Consider the following 14,022-nt stretch of genomic DNA (forward strand, 5'->3'; position numbering starts at 1 on the left):
ACTAAAACACTTGTGTCCGAAATAACCTTCTTGAATACCAAGACGCCAGATTGTGTTCTGTTTATCCTGTCTATGTTGTGCCAATTGTATCACATTGAAAAAGACAGGCAATTTGCTCGAGATACGTTACCTCTCTTTTCCAAGATGACACAATTAGCAGACATAGATTAGATAGTACAAACAAGATCTGGCGGCCCTGTTGTCAAAGAAAGCTATTGATTAGTACGCTAGCTGCCGTTCAGATATCCGCTACCTAAACTTTAGCCTCAGGATCCATCCTCGCAGCCGCGACAGAACAAGTCTCCGCCACACTAGAAACAACCTGCCCATTAGCAGTATAACAATAAACATCCTCATAAACACCCTCCAAGTCTTCAGGTGGCGTCGCGAGAATTTGATGATACAGCGTGATTTCAGCAACAGCCATCTTAGGATCCGTGAATGATTCATTAAAGTAAACCGTGTTCCGCTGACACTTTCCATTGTTCAGAAGTTGGGGGATATTCAGGAGGGAGTGGAATGTGTGGGGAGTGTAGGGGGAGTTGTTTGTTAACTCGAACAGCATGTCGAAAGCTGCGGCGTAGATGCCGGGTCCTGACACTGTGTTTGGGAGGAGGAAGGGTTTGACCTGAATGCTGTATTCGCCGTCGTTAAGGGGTTTTGCGGCTGACGTATCAGGGTCAAATGTTGCTGGGAAAATCGTAGTCCCTTCGAAAGGTGATATCCCAGACGCAATACTGGGCACGATAGCCTGTAGCGCGCGGCCATTGGTGCCTCCAATGTAGTAGTTTACGGGGGCACCAATTGGGGTCTCGCCATCCTTGGTAACATCGACATAAGGGACGATCAAAGATGCTTGCATGAGAGATGCAATTTGCAGTGGGATAAGGTTCAGGGCGGTCATGCGGATATCATTGTCATATCCCGCTTGAACAATGAGGGGGTGTTTCCCTTCTGGGAACGAAGGGAGGATGTCCGTGTCGATGTCGAGAGGATCATAACCGGTGATGTTTCTTACAATGCTCTTGTCAATGGGAACAAGACAGTATGCTTCTCTTCGTTAGTGGAGTTGTTCTGGTAGGATTCGACTCACTACGTACTTATGTTGGCTGACATTGTTCGATTGGCTGGGTTGTACCTAGCCAAGGTATTGGGCCCAGCTTGGGCACTGCCCAAAGAGATCAAGGTGCTGAGCGCTGCAATGCCGGAGAACTTCATTTTGGCGGGTGAGAAGATGATCTGCAATAGTTTGAACTCGGGTGGCAATCGGCCGGATTAAATACGGAAAAGGGAAAACCTCGAGAGGGGATCATTGAAACCAGGGAACTGCAGACGGCTCGTCGGTTCGCGACTGTCTCAAACAAAAGTGCTAAGTCCCGGCCCGAATCAAGATTTCGATCGGCTGCATCGCGATGATCTGCGCAAGGATTAAAATGGCCGGTTTGTCTCAGCGACGGTGACCAATGAGCAGAGGAAGGGCTGCTCCCGAGAACATGTCCCAGCCAAGGCAACGCATTTGTCTCAGGGAAGATGCAAGGGTGGTGGATGAGAAATGACTGCCGCCAGCCTTTTCAAGATCGAGAGAGGCAGTTTACGATTGCTGGGAAATGGGGAGGAATGCTTTGTTTACGCTGGATGCAATGTTGGAACTTATGGAATGGCAAAGCCTCGTCGATGCTCTGTGGATACGTTCGCGCAAGCCACCAGTACATAGCTTTGGGTGGTTTAGACCTTTGGTAGTGATAAGCGATTGCTGATAAGATAACGTCTTATCATTGCGCTTTAACAGTCTTATCTAATCTGCTAATCTAATCAACGAAATACCCGAGTGACAGGGCGTGGCTTGCTTTGAGCTTGGACCGTAGTGAATAGTCTACCGGGTAGATGGTCTGAATTTGACGCCCAAACCGTTCAAAGGGACAAACAAAGCATCTTCTTATGAATTTGAGCGAAAACCGTAAGAGAGCTTAAGTTGCCGTGAAGATTGAATTATTTCGTCTTTGTTCTCGTGAAATCTTTTGTGTGGCTGGCTATGGCGAACTATGAAGCTCCTTGCGTTAGTCTCTTTCGTTGTCGTTACGTGACAAGGTAATTTACTTCTTGAACAATTTCTGACAATGGAACTAATGTTGAACGAAGCCTTTGTGTGTTAGACTTAACCTATATTTCATTCGGAAACAAAGGACGAACATTCACTTAGGCGCGACAGAGATACACATCAGATCACAGCACAAAGACGTACAAGCAACAGGACAATTCAACAATCCATAATCATAGAGGTTATTCTCAAAACTTCACAGATGGTTCATTCCGCGTCACTGTTCTTTAATGGTATATAGACTTGACTCTCCTCCGCTCATAATCCAACTTTTCTCACCACTACCATTCGGTACACCGCCCATCTACACCATCATCTACAGTCTACAGCTTACATCTCTTTCCTATCACCAACAACATCCACATCTCACAACTACTACTCTGTCAACACCGCCAAAATGCCTCGCATTATCACCTACACCTGCACCGGCTGCAGAGCCACCATCGACAACCCAGCCCGCAACGATCGCACCAACTGGCGCTATGATCCTACCACCGGTGAAACCATGGTCGACATTGAATCTTTCGAGTTCCGTTGTGCACAGTGCAACGGAGGTCAAGCTGAGTTCTTCTACCACCCCGAAGAGCAGCAGCTCATGTCTCAGGGTGCTATTCCGGCTCCTGATGGACCCCATGGTGCTAATGCTCATCAGCGACAGCCTGGTGCTGGACGTCCTACGCGACGTGAAAGTCGACGAGGTGCTCCTGCGGGCCGTCCTGGAAACCCATACCCTGAATTTGAGGGTCCTAACTTTCTACCGGATGGTCGCAACAGGCTCAATGAACTTATCGATCGTATCGCTCCTGGTGGCCAACGTCATCATGCTGTTCGACCCCATCATGGCGGCGCTCAACCTCAACATGGTCAGGGTCACCACTACGGTAATGGCCACCGCCATGGACATCGCCATGGACATGCTCATGGTCACGGACATCATCACCACCATCACGATGATGATGATGAAGACGACGATGACGATTATGACAGCGATGAGAGTCACGAGCCCGATTGTATGAACCATTCCAACAACCGTCACCGTCAGCCCAACCACAACCACGGTCAAATGCGTCAAGCCGGTCCCCCAGGCGGTCATGGTCAGAACATGAACGCTAACCCAATGCAAAACCCAGGTCGTCGCCTCGGTCAGGGCCAGCCTGGTGGTTATGGTCAACCTGGAGCTTACGGTCTTCCTGCTCAGGCAGCACCTGCCAGTATGGGTCGACCTGGACCTCACGGTGCTCGCCCTGAGGCGCGACCTGATGTTCAGAGAATACTTGATACTTACACTGGTCGTGCTCAGGGGCCACCTGGTAGTGTGGAATTGCCTCCGCCTGGAATGTACACTGTTCGTGCTGATGGACGAATTATTGATGATGAAGGATACCCGATGCCTGCTGGCTTCAACCCTCCTCCGGGAATGGTAGCTCAGCCGGGAGCACCTGCTCAAGGTCGAGGTCGAGCTCAAGCTCCACCTCCATACAACCCTGATCCTTATGGCTATGATTACTAGATCATTAGTTCTGGGTGAGAGTCTTCTGAAGAAAGACGGCCGCGGTGACTACTAGGGGTAAGTTATCAACATATTGTTATGATGCATTTGTACTCTAACATGTAGAGTTTGGATGAGAGCTTTTAGCTGGACTAGACTTTCGGAATGGAGGAGAACATTGTAGCTGGACTATAGCTTTGCTGTTTAAAGAGTGAGTATTAGAAAGAACAGAAAAGAACAAAAAAAGTATGAAAACATAAACAGTTTAATGAAGCCTCGTTATATGTGTAGAGTTCAATAATTACAAATACTGTAGCACCAGTGAGATCTCACACCACTAACTGATAGGCAAATGACGTAACAGTGAGATGGTACGACTATTCATCCGATGCATGTTTCCTGGTAGTAATTCTATAGGCATTGAACCGAATCGGCTAAAATGAATAACGAGTGATCTGCCGGTTCTGCGGGGAAACCGTTGTGGATGCCGCACAAAAGTCCCGAGACCCCAACCGGAAATAGTAAACCTCGCTTTAACTATTTGACCTGCTGTTAAATCCATGACTCCTATGCATTAGTAACGATATTAAGCGGTTAAACTGAATTCTTGTTCCTGATGTCAGTAAGCTCCGGTGGCTCTCGCCCGTCAGACGTCGCTGATGTGCGTTTCCTCACAATATCCCTTGCTAATGAGCATTCCACCCAAGATACTTGCAGGGTATTCATACCCATCAATCACAGTAACAAACATGATATGGGTCTACTGATTTGTTCCCGCTTGAATATCTGGTGTTATATCGTACTATAGGTGTTGGTTGTTCGCATAGTACCTATTCAGCCTATTTGTGCACCAACCACTATTCTGCCCGCAAAGATCATCGCATCCCCGCACCGCTTCAATTAAGGTATCCCAATACGATACAAAGCATGAAGATCGTTACATCCAAATTTCGTTCCACCTGCAAAGAAGAAGATCGAAGGAGTGTAACTCGACTGCTATTTGCTCGGCTATAAGAACCTTAATGCATGCATGTTTAACCCCACAACAACAGGCAATGACGATGGGGGATATGCCGGGTGAGGAAAACTATAAAAGATAGTCATGGCTTCGAAGGGAATTGACCAAGACAAAGGCATTCTGTGAGGAATTGGCGATGATGCTGTCCAAGCTTCAGGTCGCTGCTAGCGCGCTTACGCTTCTCAATGGCTTCGCATTGGCTGCCGCGCCTTACCAGCAGCCCGACTGTACCAAAGAACCTCTCAAGTCAAATGGCATCTGTGATACTTCACTTTCCCCAGCTGAGAGAGCTGCAGCTCTGATCGCCGCATTTACTCCTCGAGAGAAAGTCAACAACCTCGTCAGGTAAGCTTTCCAGCACCGCTATGCTTCACATACTAACCAAACAGCAACGCGACTGGAGCACCAAGAATCGGCCTCCCAAGATACAACTGGTGGAACGAAGCCCTCCACGGTGTCGCTGGCGCTCCAGGCTCTGAATTTGCAGACGAGCCTCCGTACGACGCTGCAACTTCATTCCCCATGCCTCTTCTGATGGGCTCATCCTTCGATGACGTCCTCATCCATGACATCGGTGAAGTCATCGGCATTGAAGCCCGCGCCTGGAATAACGGAGGCTACGGAGGCGGTTTGGACTACTGGACCCCCAACGTCAACCCTTTCAAAGATCCTCGCTGGGGCCGCGGCTCTGAAACACCAGGTGAAGATGCTCTTCACGTTAGTCGCTATGCAAGAGCCATGGTCCGTGGTCTTGAAGGTGATAAGAAGCAGCGACGTATCGTTGCTACGTGCAAGCACTACGCTGGTAATGACTTTGAGGACTGGGGTGGAAAGACGAGACATGACTTCGATGCCAAGATTACGCCTCAGGATTTGGCGGAGTATTACGTCCGTCCCTTCCAAGAGTGTACCAGAGATTCCAAGGTTGGCAGTATCATGTGTGCTTACAATTCTGTTAACGGAATTCCAGCTTGTGCGAACTCGTATTTGCAGGAAACTCTTCTCAGACAGCATTGGAACTGGACACATACTAACAATTGGATCACCAGTGATTGTGGTGCTATGCAGGATATTTGGCAGTTTCACAATTACACCAAGACTGGTGCTGAAGCTGCCAAGGTTGCTTTTGAGAATGGTCAGGACTCTAGCTGCGAGTACGAAACTACCAAGGATATCTCCGACTCGTACGAACAAGGTCTACTGACCGAAAAGGTCATGGACCGTTCTTTGCAGCGTCTCTTTGAGGGTCTTGTCCATACTGGTTTCTTCGATGGCGATAAAGCAGAGTACGCCTCTCTTGACTTTGACAACGTGAACACTAAGCACGCCCAATCCCTTGCGCTCAAGTCTGCAGTACGCGGCGCAGTTCTCCTCAAGAATGACGGCACACTTCCTCTCAAGATCAAAAAGGATGAGAGTGTAGCTTTGATCGGATTTTGGGCGGACGACGAGAAGAAGCTTCAGGGCGGATACAGCGGTCCTGCACCATATAGACGCACTCCTGCTTATGCTGCTAAGATGTTGGGTCTCAAAACCAATGTGGCTTGGGGTCCCACTCTGCAGAACAGCTCCGTGCCTGACAACTGGACCACCAACGCACTTGAGACGGCGAAGAAGTCTGATTACATTGTTTATCTGGGTGGTCTTGATGATAAGGCTGCTGGTGAGACGTTGGATCGTACCGATCTTGATTGGCCCAAGACTCAATTGGATCTTCTCAAGAAGCTATCTAAGCTAGGCAAGCCTTTAGTTGTTGTCCAGCTTGGTGACCAAGTTGATGATACCCCTCTGTTGAAGAACAAGGCGGTGAACAGTATCCTTTGGGTCAACTTCCCCGCTCAAGAAGGTGGAACAGCCGTCATTGACCTCATCACTGGTCGCAGTGCCCCTGCGGGTCGTCTTCCACTTACACAGTACCCTAGCAAGTACGTCAAGCAAGTTGGTATGTTCGAGATGGAGCTACGACCCACGAAGAAGAGTCCTGGAAGAACATACCGGTGGTACAAAGACGCTGTTCTCCCCTTCGGATTTGGAAAACACTATACAACCTTCAAAGCCAAGTTCGCGTCCAGCAAGCTCAAAATAAACATCCAAAAGGTTCTTAAGGGCTGCGACGCGACATACAAAGATACTTGCCCCCTTCCACCTCTCCAAGTCAGCGTCAAGAACACAGGCAAAACAACATCAGACTTTGTCTCTCTAGTCTTCATCAAGAGCAAGGTCGGACCCAAGCCTTACCCTCTCAAGACTCTGGCAGCGTATACCCGTTCGCACGATATCAAGCCCAAGGCCACCAAGGAGGTTAAGCTGGAGTGGACGATGGATAACATTGCTAGACGTGAGAAGAACGGTGATCTGGTTGTTTATCCGGGGACCTATACTTTGTTGCTTGATGAGCCTACGCAGACGGACATCAAGATCAAGGTTACGGGTGAGAAGGTTGTTTTGGATAAGTGGCCTGAGTATCATGACAACGAGTAGCTTTTCCATTCAGTCTGAAGAGGTACTAGGACCCAGTTAGTATAGGAAAATGAACATATGGCTGCTCATTCGCTACTAAAGTAATGACGTCGCCGAGCTGACGTCCTGAACTTATAATGTTTCCTTTCCAAAGTTCACTCGTACCTCCTCTTCATAACCAGAGATATTTTTGTGAAGGAAAATGTAACCAAAGCCACACGAATGCATTGGGCGAACGCTCTGCCTAAGAAATGATGTGGACGTGAGTCGTACCTTGTCACTGGCATACCCAAGATGGAATTTCATTCAGTTGCACGTGGACACACCCTGTTCGCAGCTTTTACACCACCATGGACCCAATCGTTTCTTAATCACGATCACCAACCAGCAACTATAAATAAGCATCTATTCCGACCACACCCCAATCAAAACTACACACAAACCTGCTGCCACCAAGGTATATAGCCGACCATGTGTACAGAGCTCAACGAATCGTACAGGTGCATCGATTGCGATGAGGAGATAGAAAGACGTCGAGATTTCACAATGTGCAAGAAGGGCAGACAAGCAAACGAATGGGGCGCATGTAAGAAGGGTAAGGTGGAACAACAGGTCCACCGCAAGCATCTGTGCGACGCTTGTGAGAAGAAGAAGAAGAAGAAGGAGGAGGACAAATAGATGACTCCGTCTAGGCGGGTGCACTGAATAGATTCGCCGTCTCAATTTATTGTACTTTCGTAGATAGCAGTGAACTATCAATGTAGTTGTGATTCAGTCACAAATAAGGAATATATATGACCTTCCAATGCCATCGTATCGCTCATGCAACAAGATCCGACTACCTTATATATCAGCTTATTGTAGCCCAACATGTGCATTCAAATTGACTACTCATATAGATGCACCAACTGCGACGTTGAAAAGCGCGACGGACAGGATTTTAGAATGTGTGACAAAGGAAGGGCTACGAACAAATAGGGCGTTTGCGGCAAGTCCGCTGTTGAGAAAAAGCCTGTTCCAGACGGTTTGTGCAAGACTTGCGGGGAAAAGAAGAAGAAGAAGGACAAGTAGGTGAGGTAGGGTTCATGACATAATGTGAACGTCTGAAGTGACACAGGTCATTTGAAGTTGAAATAGTCTATAGAATTGAATGATCACCTGTTGATAAATTAACTGTCTGGCTGTTCACCCCAGAACCGTGACACAAGGTGTTGTTCTTCCGCACAGCTGCAGTCCTCCACTCTGAAGCTACAGATATAAACCCTTGCTCCTACCACTTTAGCCAAGGCTCATCTTTCTGCATCACACATTTCTCAATCCTAGAATTACATTAGACTCACAAAAGTCTCAGACAGCAATCATGTGCCACGAAATTTGGAAGCTCTTCACCTGCGAGCAGTGCAGATACATTATCAAATCACGCCTGGACTGCGGTAACTGTCAAAAAGGACGAGAGGCACATAGGTGGGGCGTCTGTGGCAACCAGGTTCTACAGACTCTCGTTCGCCCTAGTGGCCTCTGCTTTCAGTGTCATGCCAAGAAGAGGAGGGCGAAACAGTAGCAGTAGTCACCTTAAGTGGCCGAATATCTGAAATGGAAGAAGAAGGGAAGACATCACTGGATATTTTATAGTTCTTGATAGACAAATTAGACAAACCTTTTCTTAAAACACGTAATCGGACATTAAATGTGAACAAGATGTTGCAGTGAGCTTTTTATTTGCTAACTCCACTCTCCCTGCTGTTATTCGAACTGGAATCTATACCATGATGACTGGAATGTATAACTGGGCCGAGGAAAGCAATATTTTCACTTAACCTAGATGTTCTTGCCGTTGATTGGTAGTTTTAGACTGTCATTCCTCATCATGAGCGGCGACCGCATCTCATTAGTGTTGAAGCCATCGATCATACCGCCCTCGATAGGGTAGGTCCTGCCCATAAACCCCTTGTCCGTCTCGGAGAGGCTCGTATTCCACAGGTTCGAGCTTCCCTCGAGGGTCAGCTCCGCCTGGGAGGAGTACAGCATGATGGACAATGGGTCGAAAGCAGAAAGGTTAGTCTCCTCATCGGGGAACTGGTTGAGGAAGTTGAAGCAGATCTGATGATTATTAGACATAACGTGTCAGAAAACGAATTGTTCAAGTGGGAGATATGTCGAGGTGTTGGGTATGCAAGGAGTCGTGTATCAGATAGTGTATAAGCTAGTAGTCAAAAGTATGGAGGCTCGCTCGAAGACCCTATTCTTTATACTTGCTAATAGTGAATCCTCACAGATTCGGCTTGTGCCTTCTGTCTCTTCTGGAAAAACCATCTTTCGCAATGCTACCCACTCATTCTGTTTCTGTAATTGTTTATTCTCACTCAATCATGGGTTTGGCTAGGTATGCGAACATAGCAAGGATAAAATGGAGGCATGGTCCAGATTCCGGAGCTTGCTAAAGAAACAAAGAGGGTTGACATGGCGTGTTGACGTTTTGGAAGTCAGCCATCACACACACCACGTCTTGAAGCCGATGTAGCCTTGAAATCTCGTATGATTTTGGCTTCCGTCGATTTACGGAGCGTCAGCGGGGATCTGCCGGTCAAATCCGTTTTTCAATAGTTGAATAGCTCCGAAAAGGTCGAACTCCCTGATAGGGTTAGGGGGTACCCATTCTCACACCGCTGAATTCTCATGCATTTTTTACAACAAACCCTCACCTGCCTCTTACGTGGGTCTGTAAACAGTGCCATTGTCGTGTCACAGTACTGCGCCTCTACCGTTACAGGGGTCCGCCATCGTCAGCGCTAAATATGCACGTTTTCCTTTCCAAGCCCATATCAAGTCAGCATCATATTCAGCTGCTTATTTGAACTCGGAGGCGCCGAAGATGGCCGGCAATCCTACCTGTCACAGACCGGTCTAATGCAAGCAGAGAAGACCGCTTTACAGTCCCACAGCGAGTCTATTGACTCGGTTTGGCAAGAAGCAGTTGCAACATATCGAGAGACAGGTCTAATATATAATACTGCGGCCGGTCATTCTCTTTTCAATCTGAAGTTTTATCTATCATCAATACACAAGCAAACACTAGCTAAACACCAGCTACATCCCAGCAAAACTTCACAAGAGAATCACCCTGTCAACATGAAGTTCTCTATCCCCCTCTTCATAACCGCCGCCATGACTGGCGCCATGGCGCAATACACAGCCTGCGGGTACCATCTTGTCAACGCCGGCAGTAAGTGTCCAGCCCTGGGTTCTTTTCTTTTTAAACTCAATAGCCAAGTGCTAATATCGTGACAAAAACAGGCTACAACCAGGCCGACATCGCCTGGGCCGCTTGCGGGAGGACCGACACGTGCGAGGGCAAGGAGTGGAACACCCTCTTTATCTACCGTCCAATTCCTCATGGCCTTCCCTCAATCGAGTCTTTGGGATTTTGCAACAACGGTTGCCAGGAGGATGATTTCCACGATAGATGCAACTAAGGAAACCTTGCTTGTACCCCGACGTTAAAGTCTTTGGGTTTGTTGCAAGACAAAATCTTCTATTAAGGTTGTTTCTTCAGTTCGAGGGACAGCCTAACTATAGAACAAGATTAGGGGGTCTAGAGTCAAGGCTACTTGCGCGCTGTTATTGTTTAGTAGTTTTAACACTTTGTTTCTATATAATTAAATATTTCTTTGATACCTGTTTCTAAGTCTCAAAACAGATGGGAAAGCTCTTCTCTTTTCTATAATAAACACTGCAATATGATAGAGAAGTAAACACGTGAAGGGTTTGGTAGGGTCCCTATAGGCAACTGAGTCTTCAAAAAGAAGAATGTCACAGGTTTACCCTGATTCTTGCAAGTTTACCCAAGCCTATTATAAGATCTAGGCGATGCGCCAGGAGGAGCAGTAATACGACAATTCCTCAGCTAGAATGAAAAATAGCAACCCTGCCAGGATGCTGTGAAATAAAGCCCGCGACATACGACATTCCTCGTCGGCACTTTTTAATACACTTGACTCTCAACGATACCTGGCGATACACATCGTTTCTTGCATATAATCCTGTGCTTTGAATTCTGGAAGCAAATGCTTTAAATACTATTGATAATCTCCATCGGCACTATGATAGATGACTCACTGTCATTTACATATCTGTACCAGAGCCGCCTAGCAAATGCCTGAGACGAGCTGTCTGCTCCCTAACTTCAGCGAGGTCCTCGGTGCTGAATATGTCGGAATCTGCCTTTGCGCTACTGGAAATGTCTGAGGCCTGTTCAGGACTGCTGGCTGGCTTCTTCTCGGGGTATTCCCACGCTATGTCATCATGTTGTGTAAGATCAATGACCGCCCTTCGCTTATGAAAGCCCTTTATGTCTTGTAGGCCTTTCTCAAGGATCTCCAGTTTCACCTTCAGGCGTTCCCTCTCCATAGAGGACTCCGAGGTTTCACCTGCAAGGAGATCTAGGTCTTCGTCACCCATCTTCATGACGTTTGCTGATCTAAAAAGCCCGGGAAGCTTACTTATGAGACAGTCCTCTACCGCCAGAACACTCACATCATCGATGAACCTGTCCATTGCAACCTAATGAGAGGTTGAAATTGTTAGTTTCATGATGAACTTGCAGCCGAAGGATGTAACTTGCCTTGTAATATCCTTTCATATAGTCTACTGCCAACGCACTTCCAAACCGCTCCATGTTTGGCTCAAAGCCCTCTTGAAACACCTTCAGCAGCTCCAGAGGATTGATGCTGATTTTCTTGTCGGAACCGTCAAAGCGATTCTGTCCAAACATGTCATTGATTCGTGCTATGGTATTACGCTTGTGGCGTTTCTGCTGGATCCGCTGAACATTCCGGGTAAGCTGTGAGTTGTTTGTGATTGGGTACTGTGCGGCTGATTCAAGTAGCGTGTTAATCTGCGCAATCATCTTCGTCTCAAGCTCGTTGATTTCTTTACGAATGTATTTGAGAACCCCTTTGGAAACTTCACTTGCCGTGGTTTGCCCCACTATCAGCTCTGTCGTTACTTCCACTGCCTCGAGGATGTCTTCAGCATGGGACATCACAATCTTCTTCCAGGGCGTGCATTGCTCAACAAAAAGATCGTTGACGATGAGGGGGTTGAAAAGACCCGGTAGCTCACGACCTTTGCCGTAAACAAGACGATCAGCAACCTCGTTGATGAAATCAGACCGAGAAATCTCGGGCACATCATGACACCCGATGTCGCCTTCATCGTCACTCTCGGAATCAACGATCTGCTGGCTATGACCACTCAGCCGCATTTCCTCCGAAAAAACATTAAGCTGCCTACATACAACTGCGCGTAGCCTTCTGTTGAATGTAGCCTTGTCATTCCGACTACCGAAAAATTGATCGGTGTACGTGCCATCGACTGCATGTCTCATCAGGCTCGTGTATTCCTCACTCACTCGCAGTAAGTAGCTCTGTTGCTGTTGCGGGGTTCCTCGCACTGGGCCAAGATAATCGAGTCTTTCAGCGCAATCACGAATACCCTCTTCCACGTCCTGTTCAAGACTTGGAAGTTGAGCAAGGATTTGATCTTTTAAGACTATGCTCAATCTGACCCGCAGTGCCGCCACTCCGCAGTGTAAAGAGTCAACAGAATCCCACAATCCCTGAGAGAAGAAGGCTCTTTCTATCTCGTCGCGCTGTGCTGAGGTAACATCACGCTCCTTGAAGTCGCGATTTTTCAAAACATGCCAACCGAGACGAAGCTCCTCTTCGACGTTTTTAGCCAGACGAACAAAGTAATCCTCAGATGGGGAGCCGACATCCAAGGTGTCAGGTTTTGTAATAAGGCCCATCGTTCTTAAGCCATTTGGATCGGCGTTCTTGGCCATCTTGGTGACTTCTTGCAGCACGTACTCGTACTTAGCTGACACGACAGCGAGTATAATGCTGCGCGGTCGCACCATATACGACGCCACCATGTCGTGGACAATGTCGATGTCCGTGTCAGACTGCTCTTTGTTCCCTCCCCTAAAGAGTCCAGGGAGATCGACCATGGTTAGATGTGGCTGATCCGGCCCAGTGAGCTCGATACGGAGTGTGTCTTCGTAAAACTCCCCAGTGCCACCTGGGATAGCCATGGCAGATTCCGCTTCCTTCGTTATGACGCCCAGCCCCACGTTAGCTAGGCTTTCGTTTGGCCGCCATGTTTCGAGTCGTTCCTTATCCTCACCAAAGCGATTCTTGCCTGGTGTGATAGAAACCTCGGCATCAGTCTTGTGACCTCGACGAAGAACTAGCTCCGTAGCAAACCGGGTACAGCGGCCGTCTTTGATGGGGAAAGACATGCCAGAGATGGCCTCGAGGACAGAGCTCTTTCCTGCCGACTGATCTCCACAAACGATAATCTCGGGCAGGTCAATATAACGACTAACTCCATGTAATCGAAGATTGTCGATAATGTCCAGGAGAGCACGGTAATCTCCCCTAGCCATATTCGTGTCGGGAATAGATGTGTCCATTTCTAATCGTAGATGTTAAGACGGAATCAAGAGCTGTTTGGTACGACCGTTAGTAGCATTATTTCTTCATTCATATACCAAGGGAACAGAACGTATTGGAAACCGGCCCCCCAAATCTCGGCTGGAAGCGTCGCCATGGTAAGATGGTCGGCCTCCCACAGCCTTGGGCATCAACGCATCTGCGTTGCTTATGTGCATGATGACTTGTCACGCCAAAAATACTTGGTTTCTTTGAACTGATTGGGCTGTCGCATATCGTTGATGCCTTGACCTGGCTTTTGTCTTTTGATTTGCCGAACCCCGCTCTCCATGGTGTTGCGTTTTACATTTGTGATGTGAAAAAGTGAGGCTTGTATTCGAGTAACTTCAATAAATTCTTATCTGATGTAACCATGGCAAAGACTTGGCATCTCCACGATGCCCATATCGAATTCTCAATCGTAGGGTCCGGTAGTTAGTCGTTCCCCGACTTGAAGGAAATTCCC

At 47.7% G+C, this 14,022-nt stretch overlaps 5 protein-coding genes across 5 annotated transcripts; 2 read left to right on the forward strand and 3 right to left on the reverse strand.

Moving 5' to 3' along the window:
- Positions 1 to 65: 65 nt before the first annotated feature.
- B0J16DRAFT_400120 (uncharacterized protein) lies at positions 66 to 1,682 on the reverse strand. The gene is made up of 2 exons (XM_046132489.1): positions 1,101 to 1,682; positions 66 to 1,050 (listed from the first exon to the last, which is right to left on the reverse strand). The coding sequence occupies exons 1-2, from the start codon at positions 1,216 to 1,218 to the stop codon at positions 254 to 256; spliced, it is 915 nt and encodes a 304-aa protein (XP_045983803.1). The 5' UTR covers positions 1,219 to 1,682; the 3' UTR covers positions 66 to 253.
- A 3,059-nt stretch (positions 1,683 to 4,741) lies between these two features.
- Positions 4,742 to 7,086, forward strand: B0J16DRAFT_400125 (glycoside hydrolase superfamily; the record flags this gene model as incomplete). The annotated part of the gene is made up of 3 exons (XM_046132490.1): positions 4,742 to 4,950; positions 4,995 to 5,350; positions 5,510 to 7,086. 3 exons carry the CDS (start codon positions 4,742 to 4,744, stop codon positions 7,084 to 7,086), a joined length of 2,142 nt encoding a protein of 713 aa, XP_045983804.1.
- A 1,797-nt stretch (positions 7,087 to 8,883) lies between these two features.
- B0J16DRAFT_400129 (uncharacterized protein) lies at positions 8,884 to 9,183 on the reverse strand (the record flags this gene model as incomplete). Its single annotated transcript, XM_046132491.1, has 1 exon — positions 8,884 to 9,183. The coding sequence occupies one exon, from the start codon at positions 9,181 to 9,183 to the stop codon at positions 8,884 to 8,886; it is 300 nt and encodes a 99-aa protein (XP_045983805.1).
- Positions 9,184 to 10,119: 936 nt separating this feature from the next.
- On the forward strand, positions 10,120 to 10,739 carry B0J16DRAFT_343319 (uncharacterized protein). Its single transcript, XM_046128015.1, has 2 exons — positions 10,120 to 10,288; positions 10,360 to 10,739. The coding sequence occupies exons 1-2, from the start codon at positions 10,195 to 10,197 to the stop codon at positions 10,536 to 10,538; spliced, it is 273 nt and encodes a 90-aa protein (XP_045983806.1). The 5' UTR covers positions 10,120 to 10,194; the 3' UTR covers positions 10,539 to 10,739.
- Positions 10,740 to 11,187: 448 nt separating this feature from the next.
- On the reverse strand, positions 11,188 to 13,549 carry B0J16DRAFT_400134 (P-loop containing nucleoside triphosphate hydrolase protein; the record flags this gene model as incomplete). Its single annotated transcript, XM_046132492.1, has 3 exons — positions 12,362 to 13,549; positions 11,714 to 12,304; positions 11,188 to 11,625 (listed from the first exon to the last, which is right to left on the reverse strand). Exons 1-3 carry the CDS (start codon positions 13,535 to 13,537, stop codon positions 11,188 to 11,190), a joined length of 2,205 nt encoding a protein of 734 aa, XP_045983807.1. The 5' UTR covers positions 13,538 to 13,549.
- Positions 13,550 to 14,022: the final 473 nt, after the last annotated feature.

The sequence above is a fragment of the Fusarium flagelliforme genome, assembly GCF_020744385.1.
Source record: "Fusarium flagelliforme strain FIESC 12 MPI-CAGE-AA-0113 chromosome Unknown B0J16scaffold_4, whole genome shotgun sequence".
NCBI classification, from domain to species: Eukaryota; Fungi; Ascomycota; class Sordariomycetes; order Hypocreales; family Nectriaceae; genus Fusarium; species Fusarium flagelliforme.